The sequence below is a fragment of the Phacochoerus africanus genome, chromosome 1 (genome assembly GCF_016906955.1).
Source record: "Phacochoerus africanus isolate WHEZ1 chromosome 1, ROS_Pafr_v1, whole genome shotgun sequence".
NCBI lineage: Eukaryota > Metazoa > Chordata > Mammalia > Artiodactyla > Suidae > Phacochoerus > Phacochoerus africanus.
The window spans coordinates 112009173-112029684 of record NC_062544.1 but is presented as its reverse complement, the minus strand read 5'-3'; the positions used below and the strand labels follow the sequence as shown (position 1 = coordinate 112029684).

General features: G+C 43.0%; 1 protein-coding gene across 3 annotated transcripts in view; it reads left to right on the top strand.

The window, feature by feature from the left end:
* QRICH1 (glutamine rich 1) overlaps window positions 1-20512 on the top strand; it is a 49939-nt gene that overhangs the window by 11278 nt on the left and 18149 nt on the right. For 2 of the 3 annotated variants that reach the window (XM_047773842.1, XM_047773849.1), the window contains 2 exons: window positions 2920-3249; window positions 19135-20181. In XM_047773842.1, coding sequence (XP_047629798.1) covers window positions 2941-3249; window positions 19135-20181 — 1356 coding nt within the window. In that variant the 5' untranslated portion in view covers window positions 2920-2940. Of the gene's footprint in view, window positions 1-1066; window positions 1147-2919; window positions 3250-19134; window positions 20182-20512 lie in introns of all 3 variants that reach the window. The other variant, XM_047773859.1, reaches the window with a different exon arrangement.

The window sequence follows — 20512 nt, the reverse complement described above, 5'->3', positions numbered from 1 at the left end:
AGTTCATGGCAACGCCAGATCCTTAACCCACTGAGCGAGGCCAGGGATCGAACCTGCAACCTCATGGTTCCTAGTCAGATTCATTTCCTCTGTGCCACGGCGGGAACTCCAAGTGTCAGTAAATTAATACCATGTTTTTCCTTTGGTCTCTTTTGCTGTGAATACATAACATTTTTTCTTTTTTTGTTTTTTTTCCTAAGATATAGACTAACCATTGACTATGGAAAAGCATGACACTTTATGGTTGTTAAGTTACAGATGTTACAGTAACAAGGATTCAGTCTTTTTCCACATTGAATTACAAATGCAGGGAGTTCCCGTCGTGGTGCAGTGGTTAACGAATCCGACTAGGAACCATGAGGTTGCAGGTTCGTTCCCTGCCTTTGCTCAGTGGCTTAAGCATCTGACGTTGCTGTGAGCTGTGGTGTAGGTCGCAAACGAGGCTCACATCCCACGTTGCTGTGGCTCTGGTGTAGGCTGGCAGCTACAGCTCCAATTCGACCCCTAGCCTGGGAACCTCCATGTGTTGCGGGAGCAGCCCAAAAATGGCAAAAAGACAAAAAAAAAAAATGCTGTAGATATATACAAAGTTCCTTCATGTATCAGCCATTCAGAAATAGCCAGGACACAGTGTGGCTGAGTTTAGAACCAAGTGGAAGATATGAGATGATTACCTACACATCTTTTATCTGTTAACAAAAGAGAAAGACTGATATGTCTAGTGTGATAGCTCAAGGAAACATCACTTTCCTAGACATTTGAGATTCTCTCAGATTCTTCTTTTTGGCAGAGATACACTTGGTTGGTGTGATTCTCATATCCTGCCATTGCTTGTTCTGGAGGTGGTACTGGTCAAAAGAGAATAGTATGAAAGCAGCAGAGACAGGGCACTCAGAAGTTCATGGATATATTTCATGGCTGTCCCGCAGGTAATTGAGAGCTACTATTCACTCCTGCAGATTAATTCTTCTTCTTTTTTTTTTTTTTTGGTGAATCAGACCAAGTGTATTTATTATTTTTTTCATCATATTTTATTTCAAGAGTTATCTTCTTTTTTTTTTTCCAGATTAATTCTTAAGATAAATACCCTGAAGAAAAACTTGCCAAATTGATTTCTGAATGTCAATTGTCACTTAGTTATTTAAGGTACTACTCCCTCTCCCATTTATCTCTTTCTTTCTTTCTTTCTTTTTTTTTTTTTGTCTCTTTAGGGCCACACCCGTGGCATGTGGAAGTTCCCAGGCTCGGGGTCCAATCAGAGCTGCAGCTGCCGGCCTGTGCCACAGGTACAGCAATGGCAGATCTGAGTCAAGTCTGTGACCAACACCACAGCTCAACACAATGTGAGATCTTTAACCCGCTAAGTGGGGACAGGGATGGAACCCGAATCCTCATGGATGAATACTAGTAGCCACAACGGGAATTCCCCATTTATTTTAATAATATTAGTTAGTACTTACATGGCACTGTCAGGTACTTTTCCTGTTTTTTTTAGGGCTGCACTCAGTGGCATGTGGAAGTTCCCAGGCTAGGGGTCGAATTGGAGCTACAGTTGCCAGCCTGTGTCACAGCCACAGCAACGCAGGATCCGAGCCGAGTCTGTGACCTACACCAGCTCATGACGCTGCCGGATTCTTAAGCTGCTGAGTGAGGCCAGGGATCAAACCTGCAACCTCATGGTTACTAGTCACATTTGTTCCCACTGCGCCATAACAGGAACTCCATGTCAGGTACTTTTCTTTAAGCTCTTTACATATATTTAATCTTCATGTCAACTCTGACATAAATACTATTTTAATCCCCATTTTATAGACAAAATTAAAAGTTACCTGACCTGTCCAGGATTATGTAGCATAGGAGAGTTTGAGCTGGGATTTAAACCCAGGAACGCTGGCTCCAAAAATATGTGCTCTTAACCAGTAAGCTGTGGAAGAAAAGAATTTGAGCAGTATTTAACAAAATGGGATTTTTGGTGTTTCTGGTGGGAGACAAAGAACACATCCCTTGGCTTTAGAGTCTTGCCACAGCTAGGTGGTATACCTAGAACAATTGGTGGTGGAAATGGAACATGTAGGTCAGAATCCCTGCTTCTAGCTTCCTTGGTAGTCACATGTGACTTTTATTGTCCAGTGCTTGGCTCTGCGAAGAAGATGGGATTTGGCCTAGTACTGGTTGGAGAGTGTGTTTTCAGCCCATTTCATCCAGTACTGTGATGCATGCTTTTGTTTTTAGGTGTGATAGTTTTATTTAAGAAATGTTTATGGGAACAATTTCCAGATGCCATAAACTGAAGGGGGGAAAAAAGGTTATTTGGAAAATTTTACTTTGGGGAGTTCCTGTTGAGGCTCAGTAGATTAAGAACCCGACTAGTATCCATGAGGACTTGGGTTCAACCCCTGGCCTCCCGACTTTGGCATGAGCTGTGGTATAGGTTACAGACCTGGCTTGGATCTGGTGTTGCTGTGGCTGTGGTGTAGGCTAGCAGCTACAGCTCCGATATGACCCCTAGCCTGGGAACTTCCCATATGCCGTGAGTAGAGCCCTAAAAAAAAAGACAAAAATCATTACATTAAATTAAATGAGAAATCCTGTCATGGCTCAGTGGAAACGAATCTGACTAGCATCCATGAGGACACAGGTTTGATCCCTGGCCTTCTTCAGTGGGTTAAGGCTCCAGCATTGCCATGAGCTATGGTATAGGCCAGCAGCTGCAGCTCCAGTCGGACCCCTAGCCTGGGAATCTCCATATGCTTTGGGTGCAGCCCTAAAAGGATTTTTTAAAAAATTAAATTTTACTTTGGATTCCAGATGAGTACAGCTGCCCTGAATATTCCATTCTGATGCAGGAGTGGTCTGGGCATTTCAAGATATAAAAGCAATGACTTAGTTTTGACTTATGTCCATTTATTTTATTTCTAGGAATCTTAAGGACTCTGCAATATGAATAATTCCCTAGAGAACACCATCTCCTTTGAAGAGTACATCCGAGTGAAGGCGCGGTCTGTCCCGCAACACAGGATGAAGGAATTTCTGGACTCACTAGCCTCTAAGGGGCCAGAAGCCCTTCAGGAGTTCCAGCAGACAGCTACTACTACCATGGTGTACCAACAGGGTGGGAACTGCATTTACACAGACAGCACCGAAGTGGCCGGGTCTTTGCTAGAACTTGCCTGTCCAGTCACCACCAGTGTTCAGCCACAAACCCAGCAAGAACAGCAGATCCAGGTTCAGCAGCCACAGCAGGTTCAGGTAAAAGGGAAATGTTGAGATGCATCCTATTTAATAGACTTTTTTTTTGCCATTAGTCACATTTATAGACAGGTCAGAGGTTTTCCCTAAGGAGAATAGTCTGTCTTTTGGAAACATTTAATACAAGGGCTTTCATAGTTAAACACAGAGTAAAAATATTTGCAATGACTGTAAGCTGAAAAGACCACAGATACTTGCCATTTGCTTTGGAGAATTGAGCAGTATAGAAATTAAGAGGTCTTCTGGGAGTGGATTTGGATGTGTCACAGCTGTGTGTGACTGAAGCTTACATTCTGTCTGTGTCATCTAGAGCAGATCAAGAACAGAGGAGGGCTGATCTAAGCTTATTGCTAGAAGTGTGATATTTGGAACTTTTTTTTTAAGTGGAAAGTTTTTTATATTTTAATGATCTTCATTAAGTTGTATGGTTCCATGACTCAGGTCACCTATGGATTTCTAGACCTGTATTTGATACTTATAAACTTAAAGAAATAATGCTAATTGATAAAGAGGAGAAACTTAATACATTTGTTAGGAAGGTACAGGTTTTTTTCTTTAGGGTGTTTTTATGTGAAACTGAAAGTCTCTTCAAGTTACAAATGCTGCTTTCTTGTTACTGTATTTCATTTTGCCCTTGATGACTTTTCCTCCAAGAGAATAGGAAAGGAAAAATGGAATATGATGGAGAAAGAGAAGTGTGAGGAAGTGTGGTGAGGTAGAAGACCTGACATGGTCTCTTTGCCCCTTAGCAGTGTAGGTGGGTATGTTAGAAGGATCTGCTTTTGGAGTTACATTCCTGGGTTTAAAATTGACTTGACCTCTTATTTATTGACATGATATTAATCTTTTTTTTCTTTTTCGGCCGCCCTGCGGCATATGGAGTTCCCAGGCCAGGGATCACATCCGAGCCACAGTTCCCACCCAAGCTGCAGCTGCAGCAACGCTGGATCCTTAACCCACTATGGTGGGCTGGGATTGAACCTGAGTCCCAGCACTCCTAAGACACTGCCCATCCTGTTGCACCACATTGGGAACTCCCATGATCTTAATCTTTTTTAGTCTAGCTTTTTCATCTGTCAGTAGGGATAATTCTATTTCATGAGACTGAATAAGATTTTTTAAAAGCATTTGGCGTGGGAGAGATGCAGTTATTTATTCCAGTCTTTATAAGGAAGGAAGTGTACAAGAAAAGTATATAAGAAGGCTAGCTTTTTGGTTTAAGAATTTATTCTATTTTTTATAGCTTGGACTTTATTTCATAAGATTAAAATAATCTGATTTGAGTTTAAAGTGTTTTTTGAGACTTTAAGTTCAAGATGCCTAATTGAGATCACCTATTAACATAATTATTTTCCCCAAGCCCTTTGTAAATGAAAGAAGAAATGTAAATATGATAATAAATCCATAAGATAAGTTCAATACAGTAGACTCATAAGAATACACATTTTCATAGTTCCTGTTGTGGCTCAGTGGTTAACAAACCCGACTAGCAACCATGAGGACATGGGTTCGATCCCTGGCCTCGCTCAGTGGGTTAAGGATCTGGCATTACCATGAGCTGTGGTGTAGGTCGCAGACATGGCTTGGATCCCGTGTTGCTGTGGCTCCGGCGTAGGCCTGCGCTACAGCTCCAAATAGACCCCTAGTCTGGGAGCCTCAATATGCTGTGGGTGTGGCCCTAAAAGACAAAAAAACAAACAAAAAAAGCACCAAATCTTAATCCTTAAAAATTGTGAATCTGTAAAATAGATAACCAACGAGGACCTACTGCATAGCACAGGGAATTGTATACAATATTTTGTAATAACCTATGAGGGAAAAGGATCGGAAAAAAAATTTATATATATATATATGGCAATGCTGGGTCCTTAACTTGTTTAGCTGCAGAGGAACTCCTGGGGATGATATTTTAAAAATCACTGAATCTCTTTTATGAGATTTTCTTTGTATCTAGTTCATTAAAATTTTCCTTTATCATACTAAAAAAAAACAAAAAACAAAACTAAATCTGAGAAATTGTTGCAAGATTAAGCAAATAGTCAGGTGATGAAGAAATTCATGTAGGAGAGAAAGTTTTAGGGAAGATGGCAGAGCAGTTCTCATGGTCTCCTAATCTGGGAAGTGAAGAATACAAAGAGCATAAGGCCCCCCTGGGGACTCCCCAGGACCCATGGGTCGAGAATTGACTATGAACTTTAAAACATACACACTTGGGGGTTGCTGTTGTGGGTCAGCAGTAACAAACCTGACTAGTATCCTTTAGGACTTGGGTTCGATCCCCAGCCTCAATCAGTGGGTCAAGTATCTGATGTTGTGGTGAGCTGTGATGTGGATTGCAGACACACTGGGATCCCCGCATTGCTATGGTTGTGGTATAGGCTGGCAGCTGAAGCTCTGATTTGATCCCTAGCCTGGGAACTTCCATTTGTTGCAGGTGTGGCCCTAAAAAGACAGGAAAAAAACCCTAGAAACATACACACACACACATAATGAGTTGATGCCAGGTAGAAGATCAAAGTGACTCTACTTATTGGTGGGGAAAATATATATTCCATTAGCTGGGGTAAGGCAATCTGCCGCTCTCTCTCTTTTTTTTTTTTTTGTCTTTTGTCTTTTTAGGGCCGCACCCATGGCATATGGAGGTTCCCAGGCTAGGGGTCTAATCAGAGCTGTTGCCGCTGGCCTACACCAAAGCCGCAGCAATGCCAGATCCGAGCTGCGTCTGTGACCCACACCACAGCTCACGGCAATGTCGGATCCTCAACCCACTGAGTGAGGCCAGGGATAGAACCTGCAGCCTCATGGTTCCTATTTGGATTTGTTTCCGCTGTGCCACGACGGGAACTCCTGTTCCTCTTTTGGAAATGAAGTCAGATACCTCTCATAATACAAATAAGGTTCAAATAGGCTAAAGAGTCAGATAAAAAGAAAACAGTGAAACTATTAAAAGGCAGTAGAGGATGTTCTCATTGTGGCTCAGTGGCAAAGAATCCAACTAGCATCCATGAGGATGCGGGTTTGATCCCTGGCCTCGCTCAGTGGGTTAAGGATCCAGTGTTGTTGTGAGCTGTGGTGTAGGTGGCAGATGAGGCTTGGATCTGGCATTCCTGTGGCTGAGGCGTAGGCAAGAAGCTATAGCTCCGATTCAACCCATACCCTGGAAACTCATGCCATGGGTGTGGCTCTAAAAAAACAAACAGGAAAAAAAAGGCAGTAGAGAAAATTTTTGTAATTTTAGGTTGTGGTAAGCTCTCCTAAGGAAGGAAGTAAACTTTTGAGATAGCTTTTCTCAATTTTTTTTATCCTTAAGGAATTTTTGAAATGATTTTCTGGTGTCAGGGAAACCCTGCGTAAAAATTACCATGTTTTGAAGTTCTCTGATGGCTCAGCAGGTTGAGGATCCAGCATTGTCACTGCTATGGATTGGGTCACTGACCTGGGAACTTCACATGCTGTGGGCGTGGCCAAAAAACTACTATATTTATAGCTCATGGAATGTTAGTTTGATCAGCAAGCAATATAAACCTTTGGGGGGGGCATCCCTGTTCCCTGCAGAAGTTTCTGGGCCAGGGATGGAACCTGAGCCATAGTAATGACAATGACAGATCCTTAAGCTGCTAAGCCACCAGGGAACTCCTGTTTTCATGTGTGGTTCCCTTCCCCACACGTTATCAATTTTAATTCAAGTTATTTGTGTAAGTAGAGGACACCTCATTTTTTTTCCTTTAAAAAAAAAAAAAAATCCTACTTGAGGGTTTTTTTCACCTTTAAGTAGTCCTAAAAGTTTTACCACAAATTTCTACCATACAGCTTGCTGAGATATGGTTTGTAGTATTATATGTGCAAGAGTAGTTTATTCCCCCTTTTGTTTAAAATTAAAAATGGAGATTGTGGTTCCTCCTGCCTCATGATGCTCCTTTCTAAGTCCACATTTCATGCAGTGTGTGTTATTTGGGAAGCTTTGGTCACAAGCCTACACTCTAGGCTGCTGAAGAGGTTGGGAGAGATTCCAGTTTCTGCCCTGGAGAGGCAGAGCTCATAATATGATGTATTCTGCAAACATGGGTTTGCATGTGCTCGCTTCGGCAGCACATATACTAAAATTGGAACAAACGTGTGTTTGCAGCCAAAAACAATACTAAAATCAGCTACTTTGTCAGGCTCTTTGTGGGCCAATTGGGATATTGATCATCACTTCAGATTGGTAGACCATTTATTGCTGCCTTTTATGGCCCTTCATCTCTAGTCTTAATCCACACTTAAATCTCTTCCCTCACCATATCTACATTCATTTGTATAATAAGAGTTTGGTAAATGTTTACTACTTGGATAAAGATTTTACAAGTTTTAGAAGAGCACTGGTTCTTTTTTTTTTTTTTTCTTTCTTTTTAGGGCGACACCTGCAGTATGTGGAAGCTCCCAGGCTAGGAGTTGAATCAGAGCTGTCACAACCATAGCAAAGCTAGATCCTTAACCTGCTGAGTGAGGGCGGGGATCAGACCTGAATCCTCATGTGTACTAGTCGGATTCTTAACCCGTTGAGCCATGAAAGGAATTCCCAGAAGAGCACCATTTGAACACTGAGAGTCTACCAAGGTTTTGCTGACTAGTTGTATATTTTTGGCTGTACCTGTGGCATGTGGAAATTCCTGGGCCAGGGATAAAACCTGTGCCACAGCAGTGACACAAGCCGCTGCAGTGACAATGCCAGATCCTTAACCCACTGCACCACAAGAGAACTCTTTGCTGACTAGTTATTCAAAGACCCAGGTGTGTTTGGATTGTAGGTGCTGTAATTCCTCAGTGGGCTTATCTGGCACTATCCTCAGTAGTCCCTCCTCACTGAGACTTAGAACATGAAATAGAATGTGAGCCACATATGTTAGTCTACATTTTATAGTAACTTCTTTTATAAAAGGGGGAAAAGAATGAAATGAAATCAACTTTTTAAAATCACACTTTATTTAACTCAGTATGTTATTTCAATGTGTACTCAGTCTGATATTATTATTATTATTTCTTTTTTTGTCTTTTTGCCATTTCTTAGGCCGCTCCCGTGGCATATGGAGGTTCCCAGGCTAGGGGTCGAGTCGGAGATGTAGCCGCCGGCCTACGCCAGAGCCACAGCAACACGGGATCCAAGCCGTGTCTGTAACCTACACCACAGCTCACGGCAATGCCGGATCCTTAACTCACTGAGCAAGACCAAGGATTGAACCCGCAACCTCATGGTTCTTAGTCAGGTTCATTAACCACTGTGCCACGACGGGAACTCCCAATCTGATATTATCGATGAAGTATTTTGCCATCTTTGGGACACAAATCTTCGAAATTTGATTGTGTTTTGCATTTGTAAGCATATTGTAATTTGGACTAACCACATTTCTTTTTTATGCTTTTTTCTTTTTTGTCTTTTTGCTATTTCTTTGGGCCGTTCCCGAGGCATATGGAGGTTCCCAGGCTAGGGGTCCAATCGGAGCTGTAGCCACTGGCCTACGCCAGAGCCACAGCAACTCGGGATCCGAGCCGCATCTGCAACCTACTCCACAGCTCACAGCAATGCCAAATCGTTAACCCACTGAGCAAGGGCAGGGACCAAACCCGCAACCTCATGGTTCCCAGTCGGATTCATTAACCACTGCGCCACGACGGGAACTCCTCTTTTTTTTGCTTTTTAGGGCCACACCTGCAGTCTAGGGGTTGAATTTGACCTATAGCTGCAGGCCTGCACCACATCCACAGCAACATCAGATCCAAGCCATGTCTGTGACTTATACCATAGCTCACAGCAATGCCAGATCCTTAACCGACTGAGTGAGGCCAGGGATTGAACCTGAGACCTCATGGTTCCTAGTCCTAAATTCATTTCCGCTGTGCCACGATGGGAATTCCTGGACTAACCACATTTCAAGTGTTCACTAACTACGTATAACTAATGGGTATTGGACCAGTTCAGCTTCAGAGAAATGTGAGAGAAGAGTTGTTTATTCTTGGAGTTCCCGTCATGGCTCAGTGGTTAACGAATCCGACTAGGAACCATGCTTTCCCAGCTTTATTGGGATATAACTGACAGCACTGTATACGTTTAAGGTGTAGGGCTTAATGATGTGATTTACATATATTGTGAAATGGTAACCACAGTAAGTTTAGCTAACATCCATCATCTCATAATGCAGAAAAAGAAAATATATTTTGTCCTTGTGATGAGAATTTAGTATTTACTCTCTTACCTTTCATGTTTACCATACAGCAGTATTAACTATAGTCATCATGTTGTACTAGTACTTATTTATCTTATAACTAGAAGTTTGTACCTTTTGATCACCTTAATCCAGTTCCTTCTCCTTCTGCCTGCTACCTCTAATAACCAGAAATCTGATCTCTTTTTCTATGAATTTGGTTGGAGTTTCGTTTTAGATTTTAGATATAGGAGTTCACATTGTAGCACAATGGAAATGAATCCAACTAGTATCCATGAGGATGAGGGTTCAATCCCTGGCCTTGCTCAGTGTGTCAGGGATCTGGCATTGCCATGAGCTCTGGTGTAGGTCTCGGCTTGGATCCTGCATGGCTGTGTCTCTGGCCAGCAGCTATAGCTCCCATTCAACCCTTAGCCTGGGAACTTCTAGCCTTGGGTGCGGCCCTAAAAAGTAGGAAAAAAAAAAAAGATTTTAAATATAAAGGAGATCATGTGGTATTTGTCTTTCTTTGTGTGATTTATTTCATTTAGCATAATGACCTTAGCATCTAACCATGTTGTCACAAATGGCAGAATTTCCTCCCTTTTTATGGCTGAATGATAACCATTATATATATTCCACAACTTTTCTATCCATTCATCCATTAACAGACACTTGGATTGTTTCCATGACTTGGTCATTGTAAATAATGGTGCTTTGAACATGGGGATGCAGGTATCTCTTTAACAGTATTTTCGTTTCCAAAGAATGTCCTTTTCTAACAAAGTCCAGGTTAATGCTGATACTGCTGATCTGTGGACCACATTCAGAGACCCTTTTTTTTTTTTTTTTTTGCTTTTTAAGACCATACCCAAAGCATATGGAAGTTCCTAGTCTAGGGTTGAATTACAGCTGCAGCTGCCAGCCTATGCCACAGCCATAGCAACTCGGGATCTGAGCCTCATCTGGGAGCTACACCACAGCTCACAGCAATGCTGAATTCCTGAGGCCAAGGATAAAACCTGAATCCTCATGGATACTAGTCAGATTTGTTTCCTCTGTGCCACAGTGGGAACTCCCAGACATACTTTCTGAAAGATACACTCAATGAAATAAAGAATCCAGGAAAGAATTCATGGGAAAAAAAAAAAAGAAGAACTAGCTCAGAATTGAGATTTAAATCCCAGGGGGTTTTTTGTTTGTTTGTTTTTTGTTTTGTCTTTTTTTGCCTTTTCTAGGGCCGCTCCCACGGCATATGGAAGTTCCCAGGCTAGGGGTCTAATCGGAGCTGTAGCCACTGGCCTACGCCAGGGCCACAGCAACACGGGATCCGAGCCGCATCTGTGACCTGCACCACAGCTCACGGCAACGCCGGATCGTTAACCCACTGAGCAAGGGCAGGGACCGAACCCACAACCTCATGGTTCCTAGTCGGATTCGTTAACCACTTCGCCACGATGGGAAATCCTAAATCCCACTTTGGTAGCTGCACAAAAGAACCAGATTGCAGTCAGACTGTGTTGAAATATGAAGTCAAAATGCTTAAGAAGAAAATAGTGCTATACATACTATGTGATCAAAAGCCTAGAAGTTAGTTATTTTAAGTGTATCTCATCAACAGAAGAAAAAAAAAGCGATTAAAAACTCTGGGAAAGGTGGACAGGGGAAGCTGAGTGAGTTGTAATGATTCAAATGTGAAGGGAACTAAAATACAGTGTGATTTATGAGGGATTGATAGAAGGTAAGAAACAGTGCTTTTTGAAACAATAAAACGAATTTCATTCCCCCAGAACTCTCCCATTCCTCTGTTGTATATAACTTTCCTAGGGGTGATCTTTTTTTCTTTTTATGTTTCTTTAGTATCACCTTAAATCTAGGCTTATGTTCCAAACTGCCTCTTTTTGTGTTTTTTTTCAATGGCTGTACCTGTGGCATATAGAAGGTCTCAGTCCAGGGATTGAATCCAGGCCGCAGCTGCAGCAACAACAGATCTTTTAACCCACTGGCTGAGATCGAACCTGTGCCTCTGCAGCGACCTGAGCCACTGCAGTTGGATTCTTTTTTTTTTTTTTTTTCTTTTTGATGCCACACCTAGGAGTCATATCAGGGCTGCAGCTGCCAGCCTACACCACAGCCACAGCAATGCTAGATCTGGCATGCCTCTGCAATGTATATACCACAGGTAATGGCAACACTGGGTCCTTAGCCCACTGAGCAGGCCAGGGACTGAACCCACATCCTCATGGATGTTAGTCGGGTTCCTTACCTGCTGAGACACAGTGGGAGCTCCCTGCAGTTTGATTCTTAACCCACTGTGCCACAGTAGAAACTCCCCCAAATGCCCTTCCCCCCCCCCCCCTCCTTTTTCAGCTGTACCCACAGTATATGAAAGTTCCCAGGCCAGGGATTGAATCTGAGCCACATGTGTGACCACAGCTATAGCAATGTCAGATCCTTAACCCACTGCTCCAGGCTGGGGATTGAATGCCATTGAAACTGGGTCATTAACCCACTGTTCATAGAAGGAACTCAGTCTTTTTTTTTTTTTCCCCCCATTAATTTTTGGTTTAGCCGTCAGTCTGTCAGTTGATTCTCTGCAACAGGTATTTTAACCTTGAAGATTACAGCTAAACCCATTTGAAACAATAAAGCACCATACCTATCTCTGAATGCCTTTTGTCGATTTTTGTCATTTCCTCTTTTTTTTTTTAAAGAAGAATCTTTTAGGAGCTTTCTCATTTCCAAGAAACTTATCTGAAGTTTAACAATTCCTTCAATTCACTTTAATTTTGTTTCCTCCTAAGTTGAAGTAAAAATTTTAAAAAAATGTTTTTACCTTGCTGAGTCTCCACATTTTCACTAAACTATGTAGTAATTATCTAACCAGATAAAAAGTTATGTTCTCACATAATTAAAAAATATGAAGGGGAGTTCCTGCTGTGGCGCAGTGGGTTAACAATCTGGCTTGTTTCTGTGGCATTGCTGGTTCAATTACTGACCTAGTGCAGTGGGTTAAGGATCTAATGTTGCTACAGCTGTGGTTTAGGTTGAAGATGTGGCTCAGATTCGATCTGTGACCTGGGAACCTCCATGTGCTGCAGGTGCAGCTGCAAAAGAAAAAAAAAAAAGGGAGTTCCCGTCGTGGCGCAGTGGTTAACGAATCCGACTAGGAACCATGAGGTTGTGGGTTCGGTCCCTGCCCTTGCTCAGTGGGTTAACGATCCGGCGTTGCCGTGAGCTGTGGTGTAGGTTGCAGACGCGGCTTGGATCCTGCGTTGCTGTGGCTCTGGCGTAGGCCGGTGGCTACAGCTCCGATTCGACCCCTAGCCTGGGAACCTCCATATGCCACAGGAGCGGCCCAAGAAATAGCAAAAAGACAAAAAAAAAAAAAAAAGAAGGGAAGTAATACAAATAAAGTTTCTTACTGACTTATGATACTTATGGGTAAAAGTTATAAACATATTAATTGACTTCTTATCCAGTATGTTGACATTGGTAAGGAAATGTCAGAAGGTGCTTTGACTTTTACTCCCCTAATTTTATTTAATTTAAATTATTTATTTATTTTTTTGCTTTTTATGGCTGTACCTGCAGCATATGAAATTCCCAGGCTAAGGGTCATATCAGAGCTGCAGTTGCAGGCCTATGCCATAGCCACAGCAGCAATGTCAAATCTGAGCCGTGTCTGTGACCTATACCACAGCTCATGGCAATGCTAGATCCTTAAGCTACTAAACGAGGCCAGGAATCAAACCCGTGTCCTCATGGATACTACTTGGGTTCATTTCCACTGAAGCACAGCAGGAACTCCCTACTCCCCTAATTTTAAATTCTAACTGCTTTGGATATAAAATGGCATCCTATTATTTGTACCTGTTTGTTCTGGTGAGGGGTACATGCCTTTAGCCCTGATTCCTTACTGTTGCTGCTAACTTGTTTCTGTTGGAAAATTGAATGTTGACAAACTGTTTCTAAGAACAGTCTTTTTTTTTCTTTTTTTTTTTTTGGCCCCCCTGGTGGCGTGTGGAAGTTCCCTGGCCAGGGATTGAATCCAAGCCACAGCTGCAACATACATCGCAGTTGGGGCAATGCCAGATCCATTAACCCACTGTGCAGGGCTGGAGATCGAACCTGCATCTCCAGTTACCCTAGCCCCTGCAGTCAGATTCTTAACCCATTGTGCTACAGTGGAAACTCCAAAAAAGTCAGTTTATAGAGATACGGTAAAATCATTAAGCATATTAACTACAATTCAGTAGTAACTAGATTTTAAAAAATTTGTTTTTAAGCAAGTCACAGCATAGTTAAAAATGTACCGTGTATTTAATCTACAATAGTGGGTCTTAAAATGTAGTTCAGGGACTGGCGGTCCTCAACACCCTTTCGGGGTTTCTCAAAGCTGTTTATTATAATATGAAGATGTTAATTGCTTTTTTCACTCTCATTCTCTCATGAGTATACATTGGAGTTTTGCAGAGGCCACGTATGATGTGTGCACAATAGATTGAATACAGAAGCAGATATGAGAATCCAACTATCTGTAATTAAGTCAACCATTAAAGAGATTTGCAAAAATGTAAAATAATGCAACTCTTACTATACACTTTTTTGTTTTGACAAAGTTATTTTTTATAAGAGTATGTTATTTATGTTGATATTAATATTGATTCCTGTGGTAATTTTTTTTTCCCATTTTTTTGGTCTCCCTGTGGTATATGGAGTTCCCGGGCCAGGAATCAGATCTGAGCTGTAATTGTGACCTAAGCCGCAGCTATGGCAATTCTGGATCCTTAATCTGATTTATGGGCCAGGGATCGAACCTGTGTCTCAGTGTTTTCAAGATGCCACTGATCGGAGTTCCCGTCGAGGCGGAGTGGTTAACGAATCCGACTAGGAACCATGAGGTTGCCGGTTCGGTCCCTGCCCTTGCTTAGTGGGTTAACGATCCCGCGCTGCCGTGAGCTGTGGTGTAGGTTGCAGAGACGCGGCTTGGATCCCGCGTTGCTGTGGCTGTAGCCAGCAGGTACAGCTCCGATTCGACCCCTAGCCTGGGAACCTCCATATACCGCGGGAGCGGCCTAAGAAATAGCAAAAAGACAAAAAAAAAAAAAAAAGATGCCACTGATCCTGTTGCACCACAGTGGGAACTCTTGTGGTAATTTTTAATGGATTGATTTTTTCTAAGTTCCCTAGTTTTAATTTCTAATACTGTAAATACTGATATCTATACTCATGTAGACAAAAGCTCTTTGGAGTCCTCAATTTTTGAAAGGGTCCTGAGTCTGAAAAGCTTGAAAACTGCTATTATGAGTAATGGGCTTCATAGTTTCCTTTATCTCCTTGGTGTAGAGCACTGATTCTCAAACTTGAGCATGCATCAGTCACCTGGAAGACTTGTTAAAGATTGCTGGGCCCATTCCCCAGAGTTTCTGATTTAATAATTCTGAGGTGGGGCCTGAGAGATTGTATTTCTAATGAATGCCTAGGTGATGATGATGATAGCATGGAAACTACCCTTTGCCCTTTTTATTATTCCTTAGAAAACTGAAACTTACAGGATTCACAACCAGGAAAATACAGCATCACTTCAAGTCTGTGTTCTCAAGGCCTATGCTTGTTTTTGTTTTTGTTTTTTGGTCTTTTTGTCTCTTTAGGGCTGCACCTGCGGCATATGGAGGTTCCCATGCTAGGGAGCTGTAGCCAGCCACAGCAATGCAGATTCCGAGCCACGTCTGCGACCTATACCTCAGCTCACGGCAATGCTGGATCCTTAACCCACTCAGTGAGGCCAGGGATCCAACCCACATCCTCATGATGCTTGTTGGGTTCGTTAACTGATGAGCCACAACGGGAACTCCTCCAGCCTGTGTTTTTAGGTAAACTCTTTCTTTTTTTAAATTAGTAAGAGCTTTATTGAGATATTTCTCATATCAAATAATGCACCTGTAGTGTACATCTTAGTGATTTTTAGTCTGTTCACAGAATTGTGCAACCATTATCATAATAGTTTTAGAACATTCTCATCATCTCCCAGAAGAAACTCTGTACCTGTTACCAGTTACTTCATATTTCCCCTATTGCTGGCTCCTGGACAACCACTAGTCTACTTTGTGTTTCTATATTTACCTACTTTGGGCATTCATATACCTGGAATCATACAATATACCTGATTGACTTTGTTTAGCATAATGTTTTCAAGGTTCATCTGTGTTGTAGAATGTACCAAATTTTATTTTTTTCCAGAGTTCTCCTGTGGTGTCTAAGGTTAAAGATCTGTCATTGTGACTGCAGCAGCTTCGGTTGCTGCTGTGATGCAAGTTTGATAGCTGGCCTGGGGACTTCCACATGTTCTGGGCACAGCCAAAACAAACAAAATTTTTATTTTTTTCTTACTAAACATTCTGTTGTTTGGAAATACTGCTTTTTATTTATCCATCAATTGATGGGTACTTGGGTTGTTTTTATTTTATTTTACTTTATTTTATTTTTTGTCTTTTTAGGGCCATACCCATGGCATATGGAGGTTACCAGGCTACAGGTCAAATCGGAGCTGTAGCTGCCGGCCTACACAACAGCCATAGTAGCACCAGATCTGAGCCTTATCTGTGACCTACACCACGGCTCATGGCAACGCCAGATCCTCAACCCACTGAGCGAGGCCAGGGATCAAACCTGTGTCCTCATGGATGCTAGTCAGATTTCATTTCCACTGAGCCGAGATGGAAACTCCTATTTGGGTATTATAAATAATGCTATTAACATTCATGACGAAGTTTTTATATGAGTATAGTTTCCATTTCTCTTGGTTGTGTACCTGTGATTGGAATTGCTGGGTTGTATCGTTTTTCATATCTTTGTCATATGCTATGTTTAACTTTTTTTTTTTTGCCTTTTTGTTGTTGTTGTTGTTGCTATTTCTTGAGCCGCTCCCTCGGCATATGGAGGTTCCCAGGCTAGGGGTTGAATCGGAGCTGTAGCCACCGGCCTACGCCAGAGCCACAGCAACGCAGGATCCGAGCCGCGTCTGCAACCTACACCACAGCTCACGGCAGCGCGGGATCGTTAACCCACTGAGCAAGGGCAGGGACCGAACCCGCAACCTCATGGTTCCTAGTCGGATTCGTTAACCACTCCGCCTCGACGGGAACTCCATATGTTTAACTTTTTGATGAATTGCCAGACTGTTTTCCAAAGCAGTTACCCCAATTTTTTATTCCACTAGCAGCATATGAGGATTTCATTTTTATTTTTATTGCTTTTTGCCTTTTGGGGCCGCATCTGCGACATATGGAGATTCCCAGGCTAGGGGTCAAATCGGAGCTGTAGCTATTGGCCTACACCACAGCCACGCCAGATCCTTACCCCACTGAGCAAGGCCGTGGATCAAACCTGCGTCCTCACAGTTGCTAGTCACATTTGTTTCAATTGAGCCATGATGGGAACTCCTATTTGGGTATTACAAACAATGCTGTAATTAATAATCATTACCAAATTTTTATGTGAGTATAGTTTTCATTTCTCTTGGTTATGTACCTAGGATTGGAATTGCTAGGTTGTATCAGTTTTCATATCTTTATCATATACTATGCTTAACTTTTTTTTTTTTTGCTTTTTAGGGCCGTACCCATAGCATATGAGCTTTCCAGGCTAGGGGTCGAATTGGAGCTACAGCTGCTGGGCTACACCACAGCCAAAGCAACACAGGATCCGAGCCACGTCTGCGACCTACACCACAGCTCATGGCAATGCCAGATCCTTAATCCACTGATGGAGGCCAGGAATCAAAACCGCAACCTCATAGTTTCTAGTTGGATTTGTTTCTGCTGTACCACAACGGGAACTCTTATGCTATGTTTAACTTTTTGATGAACTGCCAGACTGTTTTCCAAAGCATTTACACCAATTTTTCATTCCCACTAGCAGCACGTGAGGATTTCAGTTTTTCTACCCTTGTCAACATTTATCCTTTTGTTTTTTGTTTTTGTTTTTTTTATGGCCACATGGTGGCATTTGGAAGTTCCTGTGTGAGGGATTGAATCTGAGCTGCAGCTATGACCTCTGTCTTACCTGTGGCAGTGCTGGATCCTGGGCCAGGGGTTGAACCCGTGCCTAACCATAGGGGCCTGAGCCCTGTAGTCGGATTCTTAACCCACTGTGCCACACCAGGAACTCCAACATTTATCTTTTTTATTTTTATTTATTTATTTTTTCATTATAGCTGGTTTACAGTGTTCTATACAACATTTATTTTTTTTAATTGCAGTTGTCCTAGTGGGTTTCAAGTGGTATCTTATTTTGCTTTTGATTTGCATTTCCGTAATGGATAATGATGTTGGGCAACTTTGCATGTGCTTACTGGCCATTTGCTTATCTTGTTGGGAGAACTGTCTGTTTAGATCCTCTCCCATTTTTTGTGTAAGATATTAGGAACTTAATTCTTTTTATCTGGATAGCCAGTTGTCCTAGCACCATCTTTGGTTATCTTTTTTGATGTTTATAATCATTCATCTGCTTTCTTATTTTCTACCTTCTTAATTCCTTTATGTGTTCCGAGTAAATTAGGTATGTGTCTGATGGAAAAATCTTTTCTAAAATTACATAATACGCGTAGCATCTTTTCTTGCTGCTTTGTACACTGAAGTAACAGCAGTAAGACATGAGCTGTATTACTATCAGAAATGTGTGGTCCAGGATATAGTAACTTAGATTAAATTATCAGGAATCTTATGGGAGTTTTCAGTGGCTTCTCTATTAAAACAAAAATATCTTAAATAAGCACTCTTATCCATCATTCACCAGTGCCTGCATTTTGTTTTTTGGCCACGCCCACAGCATGTGGAAGTTCTGGGCTGGGGATTGAACCCAAGCCATAGCAGTGACAGTGCCAAATCGTTAACCCACTAAGCTACCAAGGAACTCCATCAGTGCCAGCATTTCGGCAGCAAAGTTGGAGATGTCTTTAAAAGAGCTTTCAAGAATTTCATCTCCTTGTTTACTACTACTTGTCTGTGATGGGAGTGGTTTTGATCCTGAGTTGGAAAGTGAATGCTTGTGGAATATGCTTGTCTTTCTGGCCCTTTAGAACAGTGTCCCCACACTTTTTATCACTAACCATGTGGATAAACTGTTTTTTGAACATACACTAAGCATATATTTAGAAATTATTATTACTATGTCATTATGCAAAAACAAAAGCGGTTGAATTTAAAAAGAAAAGTTAATGGAGTTCCTTTTGTGGCTCAGCGGGTTAAGAATTTGACTAGTATCCATGAGGATGTGGGTTCAATTCCTGGCCTCATTCAGTGGGTTAGAAGATCCGTGAGCGTAGATCCCAGAGGTGGCTCAGATCTGGTATTACCGTGACTGTGGTGTAGGTCAGCAGCTGCAGCTCCTGTTCAACCCCTAGCCTGAGACCTTCCATATGCTGTAGGTATAGCCCTAAAAAGAAAAGAAAAGAAATGAGCAAAAGTTTTGATGTTTTCCAGTTGATAGTCTTGCTTGCTCTCAGGTGTTGTGTTGCACTGAGTGCAGTGTGATGCTGGAGAATTCTGCCTATGGTTTTAGAGATTGTGGCTTCTTGAGAAGCCTTGGGTATGGCAGCCCCTCTTCACGTTACCTGGGGTTCCTGCCTGAGATCTCTTCTACACTTTGGGGCTAGATCCTCAATGTTTCCTGCTTCACTCACTGGTGAATCTTGTCCCTGCAGGTACAGGTGCAGGTACAACAGTCTCCGCAGCAGGTCTCGGCTCAGCAGCTCTCCCCACAACTCACCGTTCACCAGCCTGCAGAGCAGCCCATCCATGTCCAGGTGCAGATCCAAGGCCAAGCAACACAGCCGGCAGCCCCCTCCATCCAGACCCCATCTCTGCAGAGCCCTAGCCCTTCACAGCTTCAGGCGGCCCAGATCCAGGTGCAGCACATGCAGGCGGCCCAGCAGATCCAGGCTGCAGAGATCCCAGAGGAGCACATCCCACATCAGCAGATCCAGGCTCAGCTGGTGGCTGGCCAGTCACTTGCTGGGGGTCAGCAGATCCAAATCCAGACTGTGGGTGCCCTTTCCCCACCACCGTCCCAGCAGGGCTCACCCCGGGAAGGGGAACGGCGAGTTGGCACGGCCAGTGTCCTCCAGCCAGTGAAGAAGCGCAAAGTGGACATGCCCATCACTGTGTCCTATGCCATCTCAGGGCAGCCAGTGGCTACCGTGCTGGCCATTCCACAGGGCCAGCAGCAGAGTTACGTGTCTTTGAGGCCAGACTTACTGACAGTAGACAGTGCCCACCTATACAGTGCCACTGGGACCATAACTAGCCCTACGGGAGAAACTTGGACCATCCCTGTTTACTCTGCCCAGCCCCGGGGGGACCCTCAACAGCAGAGCATTACCCATATTGCCATTCCCCAGGAAGCCTACAATGCAGTTCATGTCAGTGGCTCACCCACAGCCCTGACAGCTGTAAAGCTGGAGGATGACAAGGAGAAGATGGTGGGCACCACATCTGTCGTGAAAAACTCCCATGAAGAGGTAGTGCAGACCCTTGCAAACTCTCTCTTTCCAGCACAGTTCATGAATGGCAACATCCACATTCCAGTGGCTGTGCAAGCCGTGGCAGGCACATACCAGAATACAGCTCAGACTGTCCATATATGGGACCCCCAGCAGCAGCCACAACAACAAACTCCCCAGGAACAGACACCACCGCCACCGCAGCAGCAGCAGCAGCAGCAGCAGCAGCAGCTCCAGGTTACTTGTTCAGTAAGTGAGACTTACCTGTAGGGCAGCCTTCTCCCTCGGGACCCAACGCAACATAGCACTTGCCTGGAAACCTCTGGCCACCTCTGGCTTGTTTACTGGAATGATGTTGGTAATTAGTATTAAGTATTTTAGTTAGAGTAGGGGAGAGGAGCCGGAAGTGGCAAGTGAAGCTATGCAACAGGCAGGAGTTCTAGCTGGGTACCTGGAAGTAAATGAAATGACCCTTAACTGCTTTGAGGGTAGATACCTGGGGTGTTTTTTTGTGATCTTTTTTTAGGAAGAGTAAAGTTCTAGGTAGAGACTAATGGGTCACCCCAAGTGTCATCCATAT